General features: G+C 47.3%; 1 protein-coding gene across 1 annotated transcript; it reads left to right on the top strand.

Moving 5' to 3' along the window:
* Nucleotides 1-723: 723 nt before the first annotated feature.
* On the top strand, nt 724-25,897 carry celf5a (cugbp, Elav-like family member 5a). Its single transcript, XM_084692686.1, has 12 exons — nt 724-1,075; nt 6,821-6,903; nt 19,856-19,904; nt 20,439-20,567; nt 20,843-20,922; nt 23,263-23,409; nt 24,032-24,194; nt 24,299-24,505; nt 24,613-24,675; nt 25,071-25,214; nt 25,348-25,485; nt 25,845-25,897. Exons 1-11 carry the CDS (start codon nt 724-726, stop codon nt 25,473-25,475), a joined length of 1,545 nt encoding a protein of 514 aa, XP_084548812.1. The 3' UTR covers nt 25,476-25,485; nt 25,845-25,897.

Genomic DNA, 25,897 nt, shown 5'->3' with positions numbered 1-25,897 from the left:
CCTGAGAGTGGCAGTTCTCTCTATATTAGACATTCTCTGATGGCACTGTGTTAGAGCACGTGACTATTCAGGATAGGTACGAATCCCGCTTGTAGCCTACCTCAGAAATCAGAAACAGCTTTATCTCATGAGTGTATCATGACACTGGGGTCGGGCAGGTGTGCAGCGCATGGGAGTTTCTAATTTGTCATCCTGTGGTTTTATTGTATACTATACTACTTTATACAAACCGCGCAGCAAATTTTGGGGCGTGACAAAGGTACAGACCGGAGCCAAGAAAGGTGACTGACGTCAGTTCAGTGGCTTTTTCAAAACCTACCGTTTTACAGCTACATTTTTAAATTGTGAGATTTGCATAGAAAAAAGGTGTCAATGGACTTTGGATTTCACTGTATGTCCATTTTACCCACTGAACTGTCATTATTCAGCTGTGACAAGCTAAATTCGGTTCTGCAATCAATGACCCCTTTAATACAATAACAAAAAACAATTTGCCACCGTTGCGCTACCTGACCATCGCCACTAAGTGTCACTAAAGAGCAGCAAATAACGCACTCGTCTGCTCGCTCCCGCCCCCTTTCCACCCCCTTTCCACCTTCCCCTGGAACTGTGCGAGTGTGTTGTGTATCGGAAAGAAAGTGAGCCTGGTTTCCAGCTGGGCAACACACACACTACCCTCAGTGTGTGTGTTGTCATCATCATCCAGCCTGCTCCACGCTCAGAATGGCCAGATTTGCCCAGTCGGAAAGCAGGCTCCAGCAGCACCTAACTCATCCCGCTCTCACCAGCTTGATTTACACCGGACCGGCGGCACAACAGACCCAACCGCCTCTGCTCCTCATCCCACACCAGCAGCAGTACTCGCATATCGTATTCCTGAAACCCATGAACGGTTCAGAATCGGTTTCCATTCATCCGGAGAGGGGTACCATGAAAGACCAAGATGCCATTAAACTATTTATTGGCCAAATACCGCGTACCCTCGAGGAGAAGGACCTGAGACCGCTGTTCGAACAGTTTGGGAAAATCCACGAGCTGACAGTTCTGAAGGACCGATACAGCGGCATGCACAAAGGTAACGCGCTTTCAGACGGCATTGCAAGGCCCTTTAACAAAAACCTGGTTATAATGAATCAACAGAGCACCGAGTAGCCTAAAATATCCACATATATATTCAGTAATTGACATTTAGGCTTCAGTACGTAAAATATCTGTCTTTGCTAAATATTACACATCCTGTCTACATTTAATGTTGTTTTTTTCCTGCACTTGGGTTAGGGTTAGTCGTTCTGTCAGTAGTGTGTGTGATCCGTGGTGCGTTCGTAGTGAAACCAGACTAACATGTTTCCCATCATGCTCGCACACAGACATTTAATGATGCCATTAGACCACCCTCAGCACATACAGCCCAACACATTGGCACAGTGTACACTGTAGCCCAGATTTACTCATGGAGGCCAGGAGTGACACGAATATCAAAATGTCTTCACTGCATGTCAACGTCTACTTTATTCTGTTTGATTGTCTCGCTGCTCTGCTCTGCCATAAGTGGGGCAGAAGCGGCGGAGAGGGATACATTTTTTATCAGCCTCCCCCTGCCTCCCCCTGCCTCCCTCCTACCCACCCCCCCCTCTCTGGCTGCGAAGCATCACTTGTTCATCCATATATCTGTATGCCTGTATGCCTTTATGCTTGCATGCCTGTATGCTTGTATGCCTGTATGCTTGTATGCCTGTATGCTTGTATGCCTGTATGCTTTTATGCTGGCACTACCAGCTCTCCATGTGCGGCCAGGAAGGCATTTGGACTCGATCCATTTCCCTACTTATACAAGCTCCATACAGAGAGACAGGCATTCCCCTACTAGGTTTATACATAACCTTATACAAACTGTGGCTGTAAGAACGGGGTTACTGGAGATGACGGACGCTCACAGGTTAGGGTTACTAAAACCGCCGCCACTGTCTAACCCTAAACCTCGCGTCCCACCAGCCCACAGTCTAAGAGAGAGTAAGGCAAGGATGTAAAAAGGCAAATCAGATGGTTCATGTTATTGTGTAGTTTAGCCATTGACGCCATTTCCACGTGAGCTATGACAGTAAGCGGTTAGGGTTAGGGTTAGAGGGTTAGGGTTAGGGTTAGAGGGTTAGGGTTAGGGTTAGAGGTCTCTGCCTTCCTCTTCCCTCCTCTCTGTCTGTTCCTTCACTCTTCCATACCTCTCTCTTCCTCTGCCCCCTCCCTCCCTGCTGTCCTCCCTGCTGTCTCCTGTTGGCTATTAGACCGTCGCCTTCATCATCATCATCCTCATTCATCCATCGTCACAACAAGTAGCCTCGGCCTACATAGGAACTGATCATGTTTTGAAATGACATTAATAATGCATTTTATTTATGGTGCCCTCTTCATTAGTTATTAATAGCTCTCTTATATCCTCAGACCATGTTTAAACAATCTGATTGACAGTGTGTAATTTAGAGTGAATGAATAAGAGGCCCTAGTTCTAGCCCTGGGCTATGTCTAGCCCCAGCTATAGCCCTGGACTCTATAGCTGTAGCCCTGGAATCTATAGCTGTAGCCCTGGGCTCTATAGCTGAAGCCCCAATTCTATACTATGTCTTGCCCTATTCATGGGCTATGGTAGCTTTCTTCATGATAGTCTCTTCTAGAGGGAATCTGATGCATGCACACACTCACCCACCCACTCACTCACTCACTCACACACACACACACACACACAAGCTCACACACATGCACAGTGACGCACACACACACACGCACACACAGACATGCACACACACTAACACACACACATACATACATACACTCATATACACACACTAGCAAAAACGTTTACACTGACACACAGACAAACACACCCAGACACACTCCCAGACACACACACACAGACACACACACAAACATGGACACACATAGACATAGCAGTGCGTAGTGAGGTAGACTTCTTGAATCAGAAGACAGCAGGTCCTCAGACTACTCTGTGTGTGTGTTTAGGGTTGTGTCAGAGATTGTGTGTGTGTGTGTCCAAGGCTGTGTCAGAGATTGTGTGTGTGTATGTTTTAATGATGGGTTGGTAAAGACTAGGTTCAGTCTGAAGCTGCCGTCTCCACGGTGATCAGCTTTCTCCACAATGATCAGCTGTCTCCACGGTGATCAGCTGCTTGACTCCCTAAGCTTTGGCTGCCTCAGCCAATTAAAATGGCCTCTCCACATGATTGGATGAGCCAGGTGGGGCTGTCTGCAGTCTGCCAATTATGGTGGTCACATGATGACCCTAAAGTTAGGGTCATGTGACTGGTATTAGCGGGTGAAGGATACACAAAACCTTCATTTAGTCATTTAGCGGACGCTCTTATCCAGATACACACACACACGCACACAGTATTGATTGTCTACATTTTAAACTCTATTACAGTTTTTTGTAATTGCTTAAGCACAATTTTGAAAACAGGGTTTACTTTGTCAAAACACAACACACAATTCACACAACTAGGCACACAAGTAGCAGAACACCTCCAATATTTTGCAAATGGGACACTTCGTTCAAAACTATACAATCATGTATAAAAACTAGTGCTGTTAAACTATTAAAATATTTAATCTTGATTAATCGCATTAAATTCATAGTTAACTCGCGATTATTCGCAATTGATCGCCCCTTTTTATTTATTCTCTATGTCCCTTGATTTCTTTTTGTCCCATAATTTTTTCTCCTGCTCTTATCAACATGGAAATGTGGATCGAATTGCTTGGTGCAAAGGTTTTTTTTATTGAAAACAACATTGCAATCGCCTGGCTTTGATGAGGGGGTGGAGAATTTGCATCAGCTGTGTGCTTGGCCATCAAGTGGTATTTTAGACTGGACGTGCTGCGATGATAAGCCAGTTTACAACGACAAAAAACAGAAAACTTTGGTCTTGTCAAAGGAACCATTTGGCAACTTTTTAAAAGTAACTTTCCATTCAAAATCTTATTGGCATCCATTTCGGCGTCTCGCGCTCGCCATCTACTGAAAACATAACGTTAGCCTACTACCAGAGCCTGTTTAGGGGGGCCTGTCCATTCCCTATTAAGCCCCAATGTACCGAATTTGGTTGCAGTTCCACCAGAGTTCCACTGGGGGTGATCGCAAGCGAGTGCATGTTGAATGGGAGTCTATGGAGCTAAATGGCTAAATTTGTCTGTTTTTCCTGGTTGTCGCTGAGAAATCTTAGATTTGATTGTAGTTTTTGCATGTTCAACATAGATGATAGGTCGAAAGGTGGATGAACGAGTACTTTTTCAATTGTATTTTTGATTTCTTACAGGATGAGTCGTTGTTGCCCATAACATGCTAGCATTCTGCTAATGAATGCTGATTGGTTAGTGAAGGACTGACTACAACCAGAGATCCCGCTTGATGGCATCCGAAGCAGAACCAGAATGTCAGAGCATTAGCAACATTAGCAACAACATTAACAAGCCAAAACTCTTTCTAGCATGTGTATTGACAGGGAGAGCCTAACCTGTCATCTGTGTTGTCGATGCCTCAAGAGAAAAAAGGAAGAGACCAGAGCTTACAGTAAAGCAGTATTTCTGGTCGTACAATGTGTATGATGTCATTTACATTTTAAAAGGCATTGTGACATTTTATTTTTCTTGCCTCCCCTTTTGAATTCAGAATTCAAATTACTAGACAAAAATTATATCCTGAGAAAAGTGGATTTTGAGGGTTATAGCTCCATGACCAAGCCAGGTGAGCGAGGAGATTAGTTAGTTTGGCTGATAGAGCTGTGCTGACAGGCTTGCCTCGGTTGCACTCAAACAGACGACTCTTCCCCTGCGCTACATCAGTGCTTGGCCCGGCATATTTACAATTAGTCATATACCGCATTAGCTAAGGGATGCTGGTTGTATTTGAGACTGGAAGAACTCCTACAGTAAACTAATTACGCATCGCACAAGGTGCAAACAACCTTAGTTTTGTCGAGGTTTCCATTGGGAAACTTAAAAATAAATATTCCCTGAAGCAAACCCGGTGGCTTCATAGCTGCATCCATGTTAGCACGTCACGTTTGATGTGGTAATTTCATACACAAGGCATACACACAGGTTCGAAGACTCGTTCTTGCCCCCTACAGTGCAATTTGGCTAGGTATACATCCGCGCTAAAATATCAAGGTGAAAGTCATCATAGCTTGCGTAGTACAGACCCAGCTCCCGACCCAACTTTGAGAATAGATTAACGGCGATATTTTTTTAAATTGCCCGATAAGACGCAGAACGTTAACGCCGATAACGGCCCACCACTTGTAATGATATAACCTGCTTGATTTTGTACATGAATATGTTGACCGAACACAACACACAAGACTAGTTCTGCACACTGATGAAAATATGTACTGTACTCTCCACATTGTCTACGTAAAGGTTGCATTTTGTGGAGAAGATCAGAACATATTTCAAATCAAATTCTGTAGTAGGCATCCAGGTCTACATCTCCCTACCACTCTTCCTCCACAGGCTCCCCCTCTCATACTCTCACTTGAATGCTTGTACACCTGACGCCCGTGAGGAAGGGATACAGGGTTAACCCTAACCCTGGTATAGCTTTAACTGACTTCTCGTCTGTCCCTTTCTCTCCCTGTTCTCCCTCTCTCTCCCTGTACCCCTCTCTCCCTGTCCCTTTCTCTCCCTGTCCCTCTCTCTCTCTCCCTGTCCCCCTCTCTCCCTGTCCCTTTCTCTCCCTGTCCCTCTCTCTCTCTCCCTGTCCCCCTCTCTCCCTGTCCCTCTCTCTCCCTGTTCTTCCTCTCTCTCCCTGTCCCTTTCTCTCCCTGTCCCTCTCTCTCTCTCCCTGTCCCCCTCTCTCCCTGTCCCTTTCTCTCCCTGTTCTCCCTCTCTCTCCCTGTACCCCTCTCTCCCTGTTCTCCCTCTCTCTCCCTGTACCCCTCTCTCCCTGTCCCTCTCTCTCTCTCCCTGTCCCCCTCTCTCCCTGTCCCTCTCTCTCCCTGTTCTCCCTCTCTCTCCCTGTACCCCTCTCTCCCTGTCCCTTTTCCTCCCTGTCCCTCTCTCTCTCTCCCTGTCCCCCTCTCTCCCTGTCCCCCTCTCCCTCTCCCTGTTCTCACTCTCTCTACCTGTCCCTCTCTCTCCCTGTCCCTCTCTCTCCCTGTCCCTCTCTCTCCCTGTTCTTCCTCTCTCTCCCTGTCCCTCTTTCTCCCTGTCCCTCTTTCTCCCTGTCCCCCTCTCTCCCTGTCCCTTTCTCTCCCTGTCCCTCTCTCCCTGTCCCTCTTTCTCCCTGTCCCTCTCTCTCCTGTTCTCACTCTCTCTCCCTGTACCCCTCTCTCCCTGTCCCTCTCTCTCCCTGTCCCTCTCTCTCCCTGTTCTTCCTCTCTCTCCCTGTCCCTCTTTCTCCCTGTCCCTCTTTCTCCCTGTCCCCCTCTCTCCCTGTCCCTTTCTCTCCCTGTCCCTCTCTCTCTCTCCCTGTCCCCCCTCTCCCTGTCCCTTTCTCTCCCTGTCCCTGTCCCTTTCTCTCCGTCCTTCTCTCTCTCTCCCTGTCCCTCTTTCTCCCTGTCCCTCTCTCTCCCTGTCCCTCTGTCTCCCTGTCCCTCTGTCTCCCTGTCCCTCTCTCTCCCTGTCCCTCTGTCTCCCTGTCCCTCTCTCTCCCTGTTCTCACTCTCTCTCCCTGTCCCTCTCTCTCCCTGTCCCTCTCTCTCTCTCCCTGTCCCTCTTTCTCCCTGTCCCTCTGTCTCCCTGTCCCTCTGTCTCCCTGTCCCTCTGTCTCCCTGTCCCTCTGTCTCGCTGTCCCCCTCTCTCCCCATCCCAGGCTGTGCATTCCTTACCTACTGTGCCAGAGAGTCGGCCATCAAAGCTCAGAACGCCCTGCATGAACAGAAGACCCTGCCAGGGGTAGGTCTCTCTCTCTCTGGGCCTGGCACACACACACACACACGTACACACAGACACACACCCACACACAGAGATCTGTGTATCTGGCTGACAGTCTGGTTGGCTGGTCGGCTGGCTGGTCAGCTGGCTGGCTGGTTGGCACTTCAACTGTGTGTGTATGTATTACAAAGATCATTACAAAGTGAGTGTAAGAGAATAAAAAATGTAGTGTAAGCACACACACATTCACACACACACACACACATACCTACATACACACATACATACCTACACACACACATACAGTACTAGTCAAAAGTTTGGATGTGGCCTTTCTGATTCTCTTACAATCACCTTGTAATAATCTCTCTCTATCTCTCTGACACATACATGCACATACACACACACCCCCCCCACACACACATACACCCCCCCCCACACACACACACACACAAACACACATCTTCACACTCACAACTGTGTGGTAGGAGAGACTGAATAATGGATGTCTGGTATTTATATTCTTTAACCTATTTGATGGCTGGAGGTGAGTTTTGCCTGTGAGGGTGTGTCATGTGATCTGGGTTATGGTTAGCTAGCTTGAGTTAGAGTGTATGTGTGTGTGTGTGAAGATGCATGTAGCTAGTGCATGGATTACTGTTGACCAACAGCAGAACCAACATGTGCTGTCTTGTTGAGTTGTAAATGCTTCGCTCCTTCTGCATGTCATCCAACATCTGAGTACTCTAAGGCTGATAGTAAGTGCTGTGTGTGGTGTGTGTGTGGGTGTATATGTGGCTGTGTGTGTGTGAGTGTATATGTGTGTGTGTGGGTGTGAGTGTATGTGTGTGAGTTTGTTTGTGTGCCCATGATACAGATGTCTCTCATGATGTCTGTTGCAAATAGGGGTTTGCGTGAACAGTCGCCATGGCAACGCAGCAAACCGGCAGGGGGCTCAAGCATATTCACACAGACCCACACGTACACACGTCCACATACACACAAACACATATACACACACACCACACACAGTCATACCATCACACAGTCATACATGGCATCACACACAGTCATACATAGCAGGGGTTTTCAACTGGTTTTGTTCCAGGGACCACCATTCTTACTAGAAAGTAATCCGCGGCCCACTGATGTGCCTGCGCGCGTGCGTGTGTGTGCATGCGTGCATGTGGATAGAAGGAAGTTTTAACATCTGGTTTTCCATGTTGCCTTCATTTAAAAACCTCGAACAAATTCAGATATATCTACTTAAAAACCTCAAACGATATACATAGAATCTGAAACATTTATATATGTGTATGTGAGGTTCTGAACAATAATAAAATATTAATAAATAAAAATCAATGGTGGACCGATCAATATACGTTCATGTCGCGGACCCCCTGCAATGCTGTCATGGACCACCAGGGGGGGGGGGTGTCAGTGTGTGTTCATGTCGCGGACCCCCTGCAATGCTGTCATGGACCACCAGGGGGGGGGGGTGTCAGTGTGTGATCTAGGAAGTCTCGGGGCTCGGCTGGACCTGCAGCCTGACTAGTTGTTGATGATGGGGGATGGAGAAGCCTGACTGCCTGGTTTATAGATCTGCCAGCCTGGTTTATAGATCTGCCAGCCTGGTTTATAGATCTGCCTGTGAGCTGTTGTTTGACAGACAGGACTCAGGTACTAGTCAGTTATAAACCTCAGATACTTAGACAGACCCTAACCCGGCCCCCCGGCCCCCCGGCCCCCCGGCCCCCCGGCCCCCCGGCCCCCCGGCCCCCCGGCGCTGGACCTGGAGTTATTGGAGACAGTGGCAATATTATTGAGAATGCAATAACCCCAATATACTGTGTTTTGATGCCAGACAATTTCTCACAGAAAGAAACATCTCAGAAAATAACTTTGCTACCAAACCCATTCTGAGGCCTAGCGGTCAGTGTTGTCCATTCACATTTAGTCATTCACCACCTTTGCAGTGATTGCTTTTCTGACATCCATGAACCATATCAACCATTTTAATAAAGGGATGAGTTATGCATACAGGGTTAGGGGATGTTTTCCTGGTCAGGGTATTTCATTCCCTACGCGGGGGTTGCCATGGTGAGTGTTTCTGTGGTGTTTATATTAAAACATCAGACTTGTTTGGCTGAGCTCCTGCATCATTCTCCCTCCCTCTAACCTTGTTACCCTAAGCAGGTCTGCTTATGCTGTACTACTGTAGGTCTAACAATCTGCATTTTTTTTTTACAACAGCCTAGTTTTCGATTTGAGAGACCGCATGCTTTCAACAATTATATTGGCTTTGGATATGCTGAGTTGTTAGACTCATGTTAATAGTCAAATAGTTAGTTCTGTAGGCCTGTATACGTGTATATAATCGAAGACATGAGGCAAGATTGCAGGTTTATTCCCTAAATTTAAGTTTACAATTTGAATAATCTAGGTTAGAGATATCTCATCCAAATGGAATTACACCGTTCCCCCTTCGTCTTCTACGTAAATTTGCATGCTGCACTTTCAAGCACGGATCAGCGCGCTTTGATGATTGGCATGTTAAACAAACAATATTTTTAGTATGTAGTACATTGTAAGAGATACTAAATAACCAATCAGGCATTTTTATTATTTCGGCATTCGCTAACAACAGGACTGGTGACACAAAGCTTATTATTAGTAGCCTAATAGCAAATTTGATAGCGGCTGAATCTGGAATGTCCAGCACCTACATTGAGTCAGATTGGGAAAATGTTTGTACATTTATGGGTTATTCTAACCCTATTTATGTCTAACCCTTCTTACGTATGCATTTCTTTCAGATTCTCTATTAAAACAGTGAGGTAAAACATTATACAAAATGGTTTGACATTTATAGAATAGAAAAAAACTTTTCAAATTTAGATTTTCAGAAGTGTTTAGTTGAGTCTCGGTTGACCAAAGAAAATCTTAGTCGGGCACAGCCCTAGCGTGTGCGCATTATTGTGTCCTGATGTGTGTGTGTGAGCGTGCATCTGTGTGTGTTCTGGCACTTGTAGGATTGCAAGATGATTGCATAGAGAGTTACTCCTAAATCAGCAGGAGATGGCCATTTTGTGTGATTGGATATTGTTGTGCTAATCCTCTTTCCCCTGTGTGGTGACCTGTCTCACCCTCTACTAATGCACCACCCAGCACTCATGTGGCCAGGCTGCCTCTTTGTCACAAAGCAAACGCTCCACAAAGGTGCATCTAGGTCAGCTATGAGCGGCTCATCCTGAAAAAAAAATTAATAAATAAATGAGCAACTGAACATGACAATATAGTTCTCAACCATCAGTTGCTATGGTAACTCTTTCGCTCTATTGATGTATCTTTTTCTCTCTCCCTCTCTCTCTCCCCACACTTACACACGCATACTTACACACGCCACATTTTGAAGCTTTACCAATATGTTCTTATTCTTCTTTCACTTTTCAATTGGATTTTTAGATAGAATATTCCAATTTAGATTTTATCTATGCAATGAGAAATGGACCGCTTACTGAGTTCACACACAGACATTTCACAAACACACACACATATTTACACCCACCCACACACACAGAGCAGATAAGGCAACAGCTGAAAGAGGATCTATGCCACCAGTATCCTTAGCAACCACAGTAACCTTAGCAACCAGAGACTTCTGCCCAACCCTGTTGAGGAGGTGTGGCCTGGGAGGTGTCCAGTGACTAACATGCTGTGTGACCCTAACCCTTTCTGTTCTCTAACCCTACAGACAGAACCTTGCTCACATCTTCACACGTTTTCCTGTTTCACAGACATGCCTGACGAGAGAGAGAGAGAGAGAGAGAGAGAGAGAGAGAGAGAGAGAGAGAGAGAGAGAGAGAGAGAGAGAGAGAGAGAGAGAGAGAGAGAGAGAGAGAGAGAGAGAGAGAGAGAGAGAGAGAGAGAGAGAGAGAGAGAGAGAGAGAGAGAGAGAGAGAGAGAGAGAGAGAGAGAGAGAGAGAGAGAGAGAGAGAGAGAGAGAGAGATTGTGAGTGTGTAATTGTAGTTATTATTACTATTATTTCTCTTATTTTGACAAATGTTATTGGATCATAATTTTGATAGGTTCAATCTTATATGGCTTTGGCAACAATGCTCTCATTCATGCCAATCAAGCATTATTGAATTGAATTGAGAGAGAGAACCTTCTCCTCCATGTCCCTCTCCTCTCTCTCCCCTCCCTTCTGCTAATTATGGTAATTGTCTGCCTTGGCAACAGGTGTCCTATTAATACTTTGCCAGCAGGACTAGCCCATTACACACACACACAGCTGCATGTAAATTATAGTTAGTACCGTTTGTTGGGAGGTTCTGGGTTTTAATTGTTGAAGAGCAAAGCTTCTCTCTCCCCTCCCTGTCTCTCTCTCTTCCCTCCCTATCTTTCTCTCTCCCCTCCCCATCTCCCTCACTCCCCTCTCTCTCTCCCTCCTCTCTCTCTCCATGTATCTCTCTCTCTGTCTTGGATTAGGAGAGGAGTAGATATAGAAACCAGAGCAGTAGCTACTAACCCTAGAAGTCTGCTATAAGTCTCTCCTGGATTTGTGTGTTATTCAAGGTTAGGGTTTTCTTCCGGTCTATACGAGAGGGGAAGAGCATACTTCCTCTGGTCCAGCCTCATCACGCCACTCCATACATCTCTGCGTCTCTCCCCAGTCTCGCTCATATCATTGTTCAGGGACCATAATTACATTTTTTCTACAATCATGCTGATGCCAGCAGGGAGGAGTTTTATACTTTTATACAGCAGAGGGGCAGAAGGAGAAGGAGAGAGAAGGAGAGGCAGAGGGAGAGAGAATGAGAGAGGAGCAGGAGAGAAATAAAGAGGGAGAGAGAGAAGAATAGAGAGGGAGCAGGGGAGAAATAGAGAGGGAGAGAGAGAAGAAGAGAGAGGGAGCAGGAGAAAGAGAGAGAGAGGGTTAGGGAGAGAGAGAAAGAGAGAGAGGGAGCAGTAGAAAAAGAGAGAGAGGGAGGGAGAGAAAGAAAGAGAGGGAGCAGGAGAAAGAGAGAGAGGCTGATTGTTATTATTATTATCATCTCTCCTGGACCAGTCTGACACCTGGGGCCCGTTCTTCGTAACTCGCAAACTCAGTTAGCTGGATTTGATTGTTGAAGATTTGTCATTATCTTGAATTGTTCGGTTCTTCAAAGCTTATTCTGGACTTGCTGTCATAGCAACAAGTCCTTTATCTTAAACCTGGGGGGTGTTCCATCAACGTCGCTAACGCAAGTCGCGCTAACACGAATAAGTCTCACTTGGTCAACTTAGACTGAAGCCTCAAACCGTTCCACTAACGTTCCGTTCCACTAACAGGCAACGCTAATTCAAGCTAGACCTCAATAAGCTTAGACTCTGCAGCCCAAATCAGGCGATCGTTGAAAAGAGGAGTTATGTCGCAAAAAGCAAAGCATAAAGCAGCAGATTGGTGTTGTTTCAGCAGCGTAAATTGATTTTTAGTTTTTTTGGAGTTGTCCCCAAAAAGGGCAATGTTGCCGCAATTAACATGGCAAGGGAGACTACTTGTCCAACCATTATGACCGTTAAAATGTGTAAATTGTAGACCTACCAAATATACTTAACATATATATTAGTGGTGGGCCGTTATCGGCGTCAACTAATGTTCATTGGTGAAATGGTTTGAGCAAATGAATAAATGAGTGTCAAACTTCACAGGGATCTTCTCATAGAAAAACATCAGCCATGCCCATCGAGTGTCTGGTTCCTTGGGAAGATTATGAAAAGTGTCAGCGTTCCCAGTAGCCTGGAACACTGCATTAACGATGGTCCATTTACAATATACTTTAAAAACTTTCAAACTTTCTCCTTTGTTGTTTGCGTGGAAGTACACAGAGCAGCGCGCAGATAAACTAGCGTTAGTGTCTGAGATCCTGGGACAGAACACCAGAGAGCTGGTCTGTATGTAAATGTTGGGGCGTGACAAAGGTGATCCTATATTTGTGACATCACAAATACAGCTTTTTCAAAACCGATCGTTTTACAGCTGCAGTTTCAAGTTGTGAGATTTAGATAGGAAAGAGGTGTCAATGGACTTTGAGGTTCACTGTATGCCCATTTTACCCACCGAACTGTCGCTATTTAACTATGACAAGGTAAAATCGGTTTTGCAATCAATGACCCCTTTAACCTTTAGAGGAGTGAGTTCTAAATATTACCGACGCTGCCACCAGAGTGAGTTATTTTTTCAAAACGAAAGCTAGCTAGCTTTAGTTAGCTTCCGTTATCTAGCAACCTAGCATAATAATCGTAGCAATACTACTATCTGCTAGTGTTACTTGTTAGCCTCCTAATTGTACATTTTGAAGCCATACTATAGCGTTTGTCATATAGTTTTTGTCTATCGGAAAATAGTCAGTTGGAATGTTCAGAATCACATATGTGTGACGGTACTCGGTGGGGCCCGCTTTCGAACGATCACATATACGTGACGCTACTAATTAACGGGTTAAATGTATGATTCTGCTTGTACACCACGACACGATACAATAGTTGCTGTGCAACTGTCTTACTTGCACATCTTTGCACGTCGTATCTATGCGTCGTTGCTAACGTGTGCTGACATTGTGACATAGCAATGAGTTCCCTTTGTGCACAAAAGGCCCTTTTTGCCACAAAAATTTTGAAAACTCCTAAACCGTGCAACAGAACAAAAATCCCAATAGACGCAACGTAATCGAGACCAAGACGAACCTTTTGACACCAACATTGTCTATGTAGTCCAAATATTGAGGGATCCTTAGGGGTGCAAAAATAATAAATATGTGAGAGAACAATGGTTGGGCTCGCCGAAGCTTGAGCACACCCAATTAGCAGAATTGAACATTAACCTGAATTAATCGCGCATTGCATGATAGACAGATCCTTTAGCACATCGAGACAGGCTACTATACAGTTTGAGATAAAGCCTATGAGTTTTCTCGTGAGGGTGTCATTTACATCATTAATTGGTTGGAAGCACATTAAATTATATTACATTAAAGATGATAAACAAACTCATTATGAAAGTAAGAAAAATACAAAAACAAATAGGCCTTGCCTACTGTAATAAACGATAAAACATCTAACGTGGTCACTACTATACATTTAATATGTCTGCTACTTTTTTGCCAGGCCTCTCTCCTATACTTTGCAGACTTTGAGGTCTGCCGTTCTTATGAAATCTTCAAATTCGGAGCAACCTTTGAGTAAGCACTTGCTGTTGGCTCTGTTGCGGAAAAAAACGGTCGCTCTTTTTGTCCACGGTGAGCAGCCATAGACTGTGAGCAGCCAATAGCAGCGTTGCTGATCAAGGTTTCTACTATCGATACATAACCCCTTTTAGACCAACGCATAACTCAATCCAGCTATACTAATTATAAACAACATGGGTGTTCAAAGAACCTAATTAGCCAGATCATGATTGATCATGATTATGTGTCATTTGATCTCGGATGTAATAAGTGACGTACGAAGAACGGACCCCTGGTCTCTCTCTCTCACACACACACACGCACACACACTCTCCCCCCCTCCCCTCCCCTCCCTTCCTCCTCTCTTTTCCTCTTCTGTTGTCTGTTCAGCATTGGAGCATCTTTCCCTTGAGGTAGTTGTCACACATGTTGACACACACAACCACAATATTGATATTTCAGCATGTTGTTTGTTTGTGTGTTTCCTGTTTAGTCTTGCAGTATGTCATGTGCTCTGTGTATTTGGTAGTGACTAAACAAAGGTCACTGTGTATCTACTTTCTCCATACCTCTCCCCCTTCCTCCCCCTCCCCATTACCTATTCCTCCCTCCTCCTCTCCCCCTGTCTGTTCAGACACCACTAAGTGCTCCCAATGGTGACATGTCAGTTATTAATAAGCCTGGTTAGTAGAGAGCCAGCCATCCCTCTCTCTCTCTCCCTCTCTCTCTCTCTCCCTCCCTTTCTCCCTCTCTTTCACCCACCCTCTCTCCCTATCTTCCTGTCTCTCTACCTCCATCCCTGCCTAACTGGTCTGTAAAGAACCTTTAATCACAGAAAAGATAAACAACCTAAAAAACATCTCTCCCTCCCTTCTCCCCCCCCAAACACCCATCCCTTCCTCACTCCTTTCCTTTCTCCACCGCTCTCTCTCTCTCTGTGATTGTGAGTGGTGGTCTGATTATAATGACCATATTTTCTCTGCATGGATTTCTCATTTTCTAAAACTACTATTAGCTCAATAGTCTCATAATGTCTTCTCTGCCCCCTTCCTCCCTCCCTCAGCATTGGAGCGGAGGAGAGAGATAGGAGAGAAGACAAGATGAGGGGGAAAGGAGAGGGAGGGGAAGAGGAGACGAGGGGGAGGGGAGGAGGCTCATGATGGCAGCATGAGAGCTGTGTAGTTATTCTGTAAGAAGAGGAGATTAAAGAGAGAGAGACCTAGGAGGAGTATGACCAGAGGAGGAAGATGGAGGGATGAAGGAAGAAGTCTGAAAATGTGTGAAAACAGAAATAGCAGACAGAGATTAGGGGAGGAGGAGAGGGAAACACTCTTGCTCTCTATTTTTATCTCACTCCCTCTCTCTCTTCCTAGTGACGTGATCATAACTCTCTCCTTCCATCACTGGTTTGGTTTATTTGAATAAGAAGTTGCATCATGTCCAGAGATTGGAAACGTTCATTTTCTAATTCACCTTCTTAATTTTAAAACAGAGAGGGAGGGTGAGACAGAGAGAGAGGGAGATAGGGAAAGAGGGAGGAAGAAAGGGAAGGAGAGAGGGAGAAAAGATGGAAGGGAGAGAGAAAGAAGGCTGTCGGGAAGGAGCAGTAGTCAGACTTTTATTTTGAAAACATAGCCTGTGCAAACTCTTAATTTGAAATTATTCAAAGTGCAAAGTACTCAATGTGTTTGTAATGGTGCTGAGATGCAGATGAATCTTAATGAACTGTGCTGGCTCAGTCTGAGGGCAGCTACTGGTGCTCAGATCCAGCTGGAATTGATGAACACTCTTATAGATGATTATACCTCAGCCCTGGGAGGGGGAGGGAGGGAAGAGGAGAGGGGGTTAGGGTTAGGATGGATCAAGGAGGGTTAGGGTTAGGATGGATCAAGGAGGGGATGGATCAGGGAGGGGTGAAGGAGGGGATGGAGAGCAGAAGAGAGCAACAGATAGGAGGAGAGGGGGAGGAGGAGAGGAACATGCAGGAAGAGAGGGGGAGGAGGAGAGGAACAGGCAGGAGGAAAGGGGGAGGAGGAGGGGAACAGGCAGGAGGAGAGGGGTTGAGGGTGTGGGCGGAGAGGTGTTGGTTAACTTATCAAGCAAATGAGAATTGTCAAATAGGAAAGAGGGTTGGGGAGGGGGAGGAACAGGAGAGAGGGTTAGGCAGGAGAATGGGATAGGGTGGTGAGGGGGGAGACCCCTACACCCTGAATTACCAAGGTGATTAAGTCAAGGTGATAAAGTCACATCCAGTCAGGGTTAGGGTCCTTCTGGTTTATCAGCTGGCCATCCAGCTCAGCACAGGCCACTGGAGCAGAATGTGTGTGTGTGTGGAGTTTGTGCGTGGAGTGCATGTGTATGGAATGTGTGTGTATGGGTTAGTGTGTGTGTGTGGTGGTTAGTGTTAGTCAATCTGACTGTGTGGAAGGTGAGAGAATGTCCAAATGGAGAGGAGGTGGGGGGAGGGGTTGAGCCAGGCACAGGGGGTTAGGGGTCATGAGGAATACCTATTCTGAGAGGGTTCAGGGCTGCTGGAGGTCGAAGGTGAGAGGTCAGGCTGCAGAGTCTATTGAAACCAGAGACCCTGAGATCTCTCTCTCACTAACCCTTTCTCTCTTAGTTATCATTCACTCTATCACTCTAACCCCATCTCTTTTTATCATTCATTTTCTCACTATATATCGCTGTATCGCTCACTCACCTCAAGTGACTAGAGGGATGGAGGATGGGAGAGAGGGATGGGTGTAAAGGGGGAGGAGAGACTTTTGGGATGGGAAGGAATAAGTGGGTTAGGGTTATAAGTGAGTCCTGTCTTGGTGTGTGTGTGTGTGTGTGTGTGTGTGTGAGTGAGTGAGTGAGTGAGTGAGTGTGAGTGAGAGAGAGAGAGAGAGAGAGAGAGAGAGAGAGAGAGAGAGAGAGAGAGAGAGAGAGAGAGAGAGAGTAGGAGGGTAGGATATTAGCTCAGTGCGGTATGGTCAAGTCTGATTTAATGTTGTAGCTGGCAGCATCTTCCTGGAAAAACCTGTACCTCCCTGGAAACACAATACAACAATGTGTGTGCGCGTGTATGTGTGTGAAAGAAATTGTGTGAGTGAGTGTGTGTGTGTGTATGTATGAGTGCCAGTGTGTGCGCGTGTGTTTGAGTAGGGGAGAGATTGTGTGTGTGTGTTTACGTAGGGTGTGTTTACGTAGAGTGTCTGCTGTGTGTATCTGCTGGAGCCAGATGGCAAAATTAGGATTTAGTGACACTAACCCAACACTAACACTAACCCAACACTAACACTAACCCAACACTAACACTAACCCAACACTAACACTAACCCAACACTAACACTAACCCAACACTAACCCTAACCCAACGGTTGTAAAAGGAATTAGATAATTAGCTGAAGAGAAAGACCTTGTGTTAGCCCCTTAACCCCCCCGCACACAAACACGCACACACACGTGCACACACACACCTTCCTCCACATACACACACACACACACGTGCACACACACACCTTCCTCCACATACACACACACACACGTGCACACACACACACCTTCCTCCACATACACACACACACAGCTTGTGATAGTAGTCAGTGATTGCATCATGAATCGTTCACAATAACAAATGTCCACTTCATTTAATGTCCATTTCCTTCTTAATTGGAAGAGTCATCATTACCCCACTATCTCCTCTGACCAGCTACCCTCTCCTCTTCCCCTCTGCCCTGCCCTTCCCTCTCCCCTTCACACACACACTCATACACTTGCACTGTAACGCAGGAGTATTGTTTTACTGACATCAATAATGAGACACACACACAGTCACAGACACAGGCGAGATCTTCCTAATTAGCAAATGTACAGCATCACTCTTCAGTCTGAAAGACAAGTGAGAGAGAAGAGTTTGTGTATGTGTGTGTGAGTGAGTGAGTGTGTATGTGTGTGTGTGTGTGTGTGACAGAGTGTGTGTGCACTTATCTGCTGGGAGGGCTTCTGTTGGGGTCATTTACATATAAATGAATGTTGCTGTTCGCACACGACTAGCCCATCTACACAGACAAACAGACCGAAAAACAGACAGATAGGCATGCAGGCAGTCAGACAGATAGTAGAGAAGGGGAGACAGATTTAAGAGAAGAAGGGAAGGGGGGGATGGGAAGACAAATAATTACTTGGGAGGAGCGAGGGACAGAGAGAGGAGCGAGGGACAGAGAGAGGAGCGAGGGACAGAGAGGAGCGAGGGACAGAGAGGAGCGAGGGACAGAGAGGAGCGAGGGACAGAGAGAGGAGCGAGGGACAGAGAGGAGCGAGGGACAGAGAGAGGAGCGAGGGACAGAGAGGAGCGAGGGACAGAGAGAGGAGCGAGGGACAGAGAGGAGCGAGGGACAGAGAGAGGAGCGAGGGACAGAGAGGAGCGAGGGACAGAGAGGAGCGAGGGACAGAGAGAGGAGCGAGGGACAGAGAGAGGAGCGAGGGACAGAGAGAGGAGCGAGGGACAGAGAGAGGAGCGAGGGACAGAGAGAGGAGCGAGGGGCAGAGAGAGGAGCGAGGGACAGAGAGAGGAGCGAGGGACAGAGAGAGGAGCGAGGGACAGAGAGAGGAGCGAAGGGCAGAATAGGGGTTTGAAGGTTTGCATCATCCCAGATTCTACTGACAGGCTTCTAATCCATCAATCCTTTCCTACCATACTTCCAGTCTACCACACTTCCTGTCCTGAAACACTTCCTATCCTGAAACACTTCCTGTCCACCATGTAAGGGAGGTGAGGGGAGAGAGAGAAGAGGAGTGGAGAAGAGAGGAGAGGAAAAGACAGGAGGAGGAGATTAATAAAGAGTCGGGAGGGGAAAGAGAGGAGACTAACAGGGACCCAGAGTATGTATGGGTCCTATCTACTTTATTAGCATGAATAAATCATTAGACCAAGTGTTGGGAGGGGGGGGGTCAGGGAAAGTGCAGTGGTGTGTGTGTGTGTGTGTGTATGAGCGCGCCCCAGTGCCGGCTGACTACCTTGCCATATATCAATGTTGACTGTGAAATGTAAAATACATCTTTAAATTTGATACTGCCTCATGAATAAATGCATGCTTACAAATGTCCTTAAATGGAGGCTTAGAAGAGGAGGAGAGGAGAGGAGGACTTCAAGTGACAGAACATGTGTGTGTTGTGTCTATATAAGAGTGTGTTATGTCTATATATATGTGTTTGTGTTGTGTCTATTTATATACAGTATGTGTGTGTGTGTGTGTTGTTTATATATGTGTGTGTGTGTGTGTGTTTTTGTTTGACATTGGGGGTTGCTGTGCTGGGAGAGCAGATGATCCCTAACCCTGACCAGGCTGGTGTCCCTCATATGCTGTACCTCTCTCTCATCCCACTGTCCTCTCCCCTCCCCTCTCCCCTGCCCCCCTCCCCCTCCCCCCTCTTCTTCTCCCCTCCCCCCTCCCCTCTCCCCTGCCCCCCCCCCCCTCTTCTCCTCACCTCCCCTCCTCCTCCTCTCCTCTCTCCCCTCTTCTCCTCTACTCTTCTCTCTCATCCCACTGTCCTCTCCCCTCTCCCCCTCTCCTCCTCTCCCCTTCCATCCTCTCCTCCTCTTATTTTCTCTCCAGCCCTCTATTCTCCTCCTTTTCTCTTCTCCCCTCCTCTCCTCATTCCTCAAGGCCAGCAATGTTCTTCCTTTTTCTGTTGTATTCTTTTTTATTATACCTATTTTTCTCTTTATCTAACCTGTCTGTCTCGCTCTGTGCGTCTAACCTGTCTGTCTCTCTTCCAGATGACTCGTCCAATCCAGGTGAAGCCTGCCGACAGTGAGAGTCGTGGAGGTAGAGATTTCCCCTTCATTTATTCATCTTTCTCTCCTCCCTTCTCCTTCTCTCCCCACTTCTCTCTCAAAAGTACACACATCCTTTACTCAAGTAGAAGTATAGATAGTCATGTTTAAAATACTTACTGACTACACTTTTTTTTCTTCACCCTTGTTAAAGTAAAAAGTAGCCATTACTACTACCTGTTGGACATCACATTATATTAATACAAAAATACACTATACACATGCAAGGCATTTGTGCAACGCCCATGGGTGATCAGGAATGTCTATTCTCAGTCATATTGACATTGCTAACTCCCTATGTTTTGTCATTCTATTCCTCCTCTTATTTCCAGTTAAACAAGACTAACAATGGGCTGGATAAGTAGTTGTCATAGTGACCATACCATCTCACTGACAAGGCCTTTCCCTGGAGTTCTATTCTGCACAGTTCTGCTCTATTCTATTCTGCTGCTTTTCTTCTATTCTGCCCAGTCAGATTCAGTTCTACTCTGTTAATTTCAACCAGTGTGTGTGTGTTTGGTTTCAGAAGACAGGAAGTTGTTTGTGGGCATGCTCAACAAGCAGCAGTCGGAGGAGGATGTGTATCACCTGTTTGAGCCGTACGGAGTCATCGAGGAGTGCACCGTCCTCAGGGGTCCTGATGGAAACAGCAAAGGTAGGAACCAAACATCCACACTTCCTGTTCTGATGGGTGGGGGAGTTAGGGGGGTGAGGATGAGGCGGTGAGTTAGCTCAACTCAGGAAGCTAGCTTAGCCCACACACAGTGCTGCTATACTGTCGTCCTTCCAGTGTACACATGCATGCATACACACACACTTACACGTCTGCATAAACACACACTTACACGTCTGCATACACACTCAAACACTTCATTTTACTGTATTTAATGAAAGATTCCCGTCTCTGTCTCTCTATGTGTGTGTGTCCAGGCTGTGCGTTTGTAAAGTTCTCTACACATGCAGAAGCCCAGTCTGCAATCATTGCTCTGCACGGCAGCCAGACCTCACCAGTAAGTTCCTCTATCACCCTCACACACACACTTATACACACACACACACATAAATACCCTACCCAGGCATCGCCAGTAACACTTATGCACCAGTACCTGGTGAACTGCTGGGCTAATGAAATAATGTTTAGGGCTATAACATACTCCCCCCTCTCGCCCTGCCTCTCTCCCTCCTCTCATCCCTGCTATCCTCCCTCCTTACCTCCCCTCTCCCCCTGCCTCCCAGGTCCCGGTATGCTTCCATCCTCTCTCCCTCCCCTTCCCTGCCTCCACTTCTCCCTGACCGCCTCCAGGGATATTAACCAATAGACTTGTTTACTTCACCTTTCACCAAACTGCCTCCTGCATTATTCATCTGCATGTTCAGCAGGAGGGAGCAGGGATGAGCGAGAGGAACAGAGGGAGGGGGGAGGGTTAGAGAGATAAAAGGCAAAGAGAGGGAGAAAGAGGGAAAGAGAAAAGTAGGGAGATAGAGTTCATCCCCTCTTGGTAGATTAATTGATTATAGAAATCGGATCAACATGTGACATTCTGAGTTGTGAGGGTTGTACCTGATGATGGTTCTATATATAAGGAAAGGAGTTTTTTACTACAATGATACTATTTAGTGTTGCAGCATACCCCCCCCTTCCACACACAACACACACTAACACTTTACTGACTCACACCAAACTTAAACCTCAGGACAACTCTTTTAACCTAACCCAATAACACAAAGCTGTTATTACCGGTTGTTCACGTTCCAGTTCTGTTTCCAAATGACTGGTGATGTTACACAACTTTACTATACTCAAACACAGTGTAACACACCACAACATACCACAACACATGGTAACACAATATTGTAACAAACTGTAATATACTTTATACCATGGTCTGGGTGAATACTCGATTCCGATTGGCTGCAGGGGTGTCCATTATCAGGCAATAATGTACACCTACTAAGTAGTTCCAGTAAAACGGTCTGTTCATGCTGTAACATGTACCATGTACCGTGTCAGAGAGGTGAAGTGTGCGTCCGTCTCTCCTCAGGGCTGTGAGTCTCTCTTCCCTCAGGGCTGTGAGTCTCTCCTCCCTCAGGGCTGTGAGTCTCTCTTCCCTCAGGGCTGTGAGTCTCTCTTCCCTCAGAGCTGTGAGTCTCTCTTCCCTCAGAGCTGTGAGTCTCTCCTCCCTCAGGGCTGTGAGTCTCTCTTCCCTCAGAGCTGTGAGTCTCTCCTCCCTCAGAGCTGTGAGTCTCTCTTCTCTCAGGGCTGTGAGTCTCTCTTCCCTCAGGGCTGTGAGTCTCTCTTCTCAGGGCTGTGAGTCTCTCTTCCCTCAGAGCTGTGAGTCTCTCCTCCCTCAGGGCTGTGAGTCTCTCTTCTCTCAGGGCTGTGAGTCTCTCTTCCCTCAGGGCTGTGAGTCTCTCTTCTCAGGGCTGTGAGTCTCTCTTCCCTCAGGGCTGTGAGTCTCTCTTCCCTCAGAGCTGTGAGTCTCTCTTCTCTCAGGGCTGTGAGTCTCTCTTCCCTCAGAGCTGTGAGTCTCTCCTCCCTCAGGGCTGTGAGTCTCTCTTCTCTCAGGGCTGTGAGTCTCTCCTCCCTCAGGGCTGTGAGTCTCTCTTCTCTCAGGGCTGTGAGTCTCTCCTCCCTCAGGGCTGTGAGTCTCTCTTCTCTCAGGGCTGTGAGTCTCTCCTCCCTCAGGGCTGTGAGTCTCTCTTCTCTCAGGGCTGTGAGTCTCTCTTCCCTCAGAGCTGTGAGTCTCTCCTCCCTCAGAGCTGTGAGTCTCTTCTCTCAGGGCTGTGAGTCTCTCTTCCCTCAGAGCTGTGAGTCTCTCCTCTCTCAGGGCTGTGAGTCTCTCTTCTCTCAGAGCTGTGAGTCTCTCTTCTCTCAGGGCTGTGAGTCTCTCCTCCCTCAGGGCTGTGAGTCTCTCTTCTCTCAGGGCTGTGAGTCTCTCTTCCCTCAGAGCTGTGAGTCTCTCCTCCCTCAGAGCTGTGAGTCTCTTCTCTCAGGGCTGTGAGTCTCTCTTCCCTCAGAGCTGTGAGTCTCTCCTCTCTCAGGGCTGTGAGTCTCTCCTCCCTCAGGGCTGTGAGTCTCTCTTCTCTCAGGGCTGTGAGTCTCTCTTCCCTCAGAGCTGTGAGTCTCTCCTCCCTCAGAGCTGTGAGTCTCTTCTCTCAGGGCTGTGAGTCTCTCTTCCCTCAGAGCTGTGAGTCTCTCCTCTCTCAGGGCTGTGAGTCTCTCCTCCCTCAGGGCTGTGAGTCTCTCTTCTCTCAGGGCTGTGAGTCTCTCTTCTCTCAGGGCTGTGAGTCTCTCTTCTCTCAGGGCTGTGAGTCTCTCCTCTCAGGGCTGTGAGTCTCTCCTCCCTCAGGGCTCCTCGTCCAGCCTGGTGGTGAAGTTTGCTGACACGGACAAGGAGCGCACCGTCCGGCGCATGCAGCACATCGTTGGACAGTTTGGGATCTTCAACCCTGCTGTCGCCCTGCCCTTCACCTCCTACAGCAGCTATGCACATGCGGTTGGTACACACACACTGGACACACACTATACATGTACATACAACCAAGTTCACAGACACACACACCTCCTCTCCTCTCACTCAGTCCAGGGCAGGATTAGACAGGCAGAAAATTGGGAATAGATGGAAAGGTGATGAGAGGAAAGAGGAGAAAAAACGAATCCAGTCAACTCTAATAATAAGAGCCATCATGCTGTCTATATACATGTTGTCTATCTGTGTACAATGAGATTAGATTTGTTTACGTTGATCTGGAGGGAGGAAGACAGAGAGAGGGGAGAATGAGATAAGAAGAGAGATGGAAGTTAAACATTATGTTATGAGTGAAGGTGCGTGGGTGGGAGAGGCGGGAGGGCAGGGGGGAGGGAAGAGAGGAGATGGAAGCCAGCACAGCAAACATCGCCCCCTGCAGGTGATATTACTAACAACCACAGCTGACAAAGGGCAACCAAAGAAACCAAAAGACACACACACCCACGCTCTCACACGCACACCCTCCCTCCCTGGGGACAGCCAGCTTACAGGCACAGAGAGATTATCGTCTTCAGGTGTCTTGAGAGTAATACTAGCAGACGCCACCTTTTAAACCCTCCTCCCTCCCTCCTCTCTCTCTTCCTTCCAGCTGATGCAGCAGCAGACATCCATCATGACAGGGGGGCAGGGAGGGCACCTGGCCCCCTGCATCTCCTACCCCACCACCCAGCTCCACCACATGGGGGCGCTCAGCCTCAGTGGCCTTCAGCACACGTCTCTGGGGGGGGCCGCAGACTTCCACCAGGCCCTGGGTGAGCACCGCATGACACACTTTGACGTGATGACACACTAATGACTTCAGGGTTCAGGGGTTGTTTGAAAGTAGTGCGGGTCCTAACCCTCCCCTCCCCTCCAGGCCTCAGCTCTCCTCCAGCCAGTCTCTCTAGCTCTGTTCCCAGCCTGATGAGTCCCCTGGTGAACGGCTTTGCCCCCCTGACCGGCCCGCCCACCGCCCCCCCTTCCCTGGAGCCTTTGTACACCAATGGCTTCCCGCCGTTCTCCACCCATAGCCCCGCCCCCGACAGCCTGCAGCCGGCTTACACTGGGGTGCAGCAGTACACAGGTACGCACATAGACACACACACAGACACACACACACACACACACACAAATACACACACACTTGATGCACACTTGTTATATTTCCCTCTCTCCGCTTCTCCCCTCCAGCAATCTACCCCTCCCCCAGCCTCCCCCCTCAGGCACTGCAGCACCAGCAGAGAGAAGGTGAGGGTGAGATTATTTTATATATACTATATACACACACATATATATGGCATCTATGAGCATATATATATTCATAATCATAAAAATCAACTTTTGGTAATTGAGCTTAATTTAGCAAAGTCAATTTATTCTGAAAAAACAATCATCAAGAATGTGTGTGTGTGTGTATCTGTGGCGTGTGTGTATCTGTGGCTTGTGTGTATCTGCGGTGTGTGTGTGTTTATCTGCGGTGTGTGTGTGTTTATCTGTGGTGTGTGTGTGTGTATCTGTGGTGTGTGTGTGTGTATCTGTGGCGTGTGTGTGTGTATCTGCGGTGTGTGTGTGTTTATCTGTGGTGTGTGTGTGTGTATCTGCGGCGTGTGTGTGTGTATCTGTGGCGTGTGTGTGTGTGTGTGCTGCAGGACCAGAGGGCTGTAACCTCTTCATCTACCACCTGCCCCAGGAGTTTGGGGACAGCGAGCTCCTGCAGATGTTTCTCCCTTTCGGCAGCATCATCTCCTCCAAGGTGTTCATGGACCGCGCCACCAATCAGAGCAAGTGCTTCGGTGAGCCCTACACACACACACACACAGAGGGGAGAGAGGGGAGCGAAAGGGTAGAGGCTTATATTAGCACTGTGAAAAGTTGTATTAGCAGCAGATAGGACCTGTGGTTATTATGGGATGTGCTGTGTTCCAGGGTTTGTTAGTTTCGACAACCCATCCAGCGCCCAGGCTGCCATCCAGGCCATGAACGGCTTCCAGATCGGTATGAAGAGACTGAAGGTGCAACTCAAGAGGCCCAAGGATGCCAGCAGACCATACTGACCCACACCAGGTGAGACCAGCTCTGTCTGACCAGGTGAGACCAGCTCTGTCTGACCAGGTGAGACCCACACCAGGTGAGACCAGCTCTGTCTGACCAGGTGAGACCCACACCAGATAGGTCTACCTGGTCCTGAGAAGGGTCTTGCACAGTAGCTAGAACAGACTGGTAAGTACAGAGATATAAACTAATTATGTACAACTGACTGACTGTAATTTACACTGGAAAGCAAGTTACTGGAGAGAGACAGAAGGGGGGAGAAAGAGAGAGAGAGATGTGAAACATGTGTTTCACTTCTCTTCAGGAGTAAGGTCTGTAATTGGCTGGTCTCTCTCTTCCAGGTCTGTAATTGGCTGGTTTCTCTCTTCCAGGTCTGTCATTGGCTGGTCTCTCTTCGGGGCAGGATATCTCGCAGGAGTTCAGC

This window comes from Hypomesus nipponensis, chromosome 26 (genome assembly GCF_054491055.1).
Source record: "Hypomesus nipponensis isolate SF chromosome 26, ASM5449105v1, whole genome shotgun sequence".
NCBI classification, from domain to species: Eukaryota; Metazoa; Chordata; class Actinopteri; order Osmeriformes; family Osmeridae; genus Hypomesus; species Hypomesus nipponensis.
The sequence above is the reverse complement of the archived record's forward strand: the minus strand, read 5'-3'. Positions and strand labels throughout refer to the sequence as shown.

Excerpts from the sequence above, each read along its gene's own strand:
- celf5a (XM_084692686.1), top strand. The coding sequence starts at position 724 with ATGGCCAGATTTGCCCAGTCGGAAAGCAGGCTCCAGCAGCACCTAACT. Across the intron at positions 24,676-25,070 it reads CCAGCAGAGAGAAGGTGAGG|GACCAGAGGGCTGTAACCTC; the intron begins GTGAGATTATTT and ends TGTGTGCTGCAG. Across the intron at positions 25,215-25,347 it reads CAATCAGAGCAAGTGCTTCG|GGTTTGTTAGTTTCGACAAC; the intron begins GTGAGCCCTACA and ends GCTGTGTTCCAG.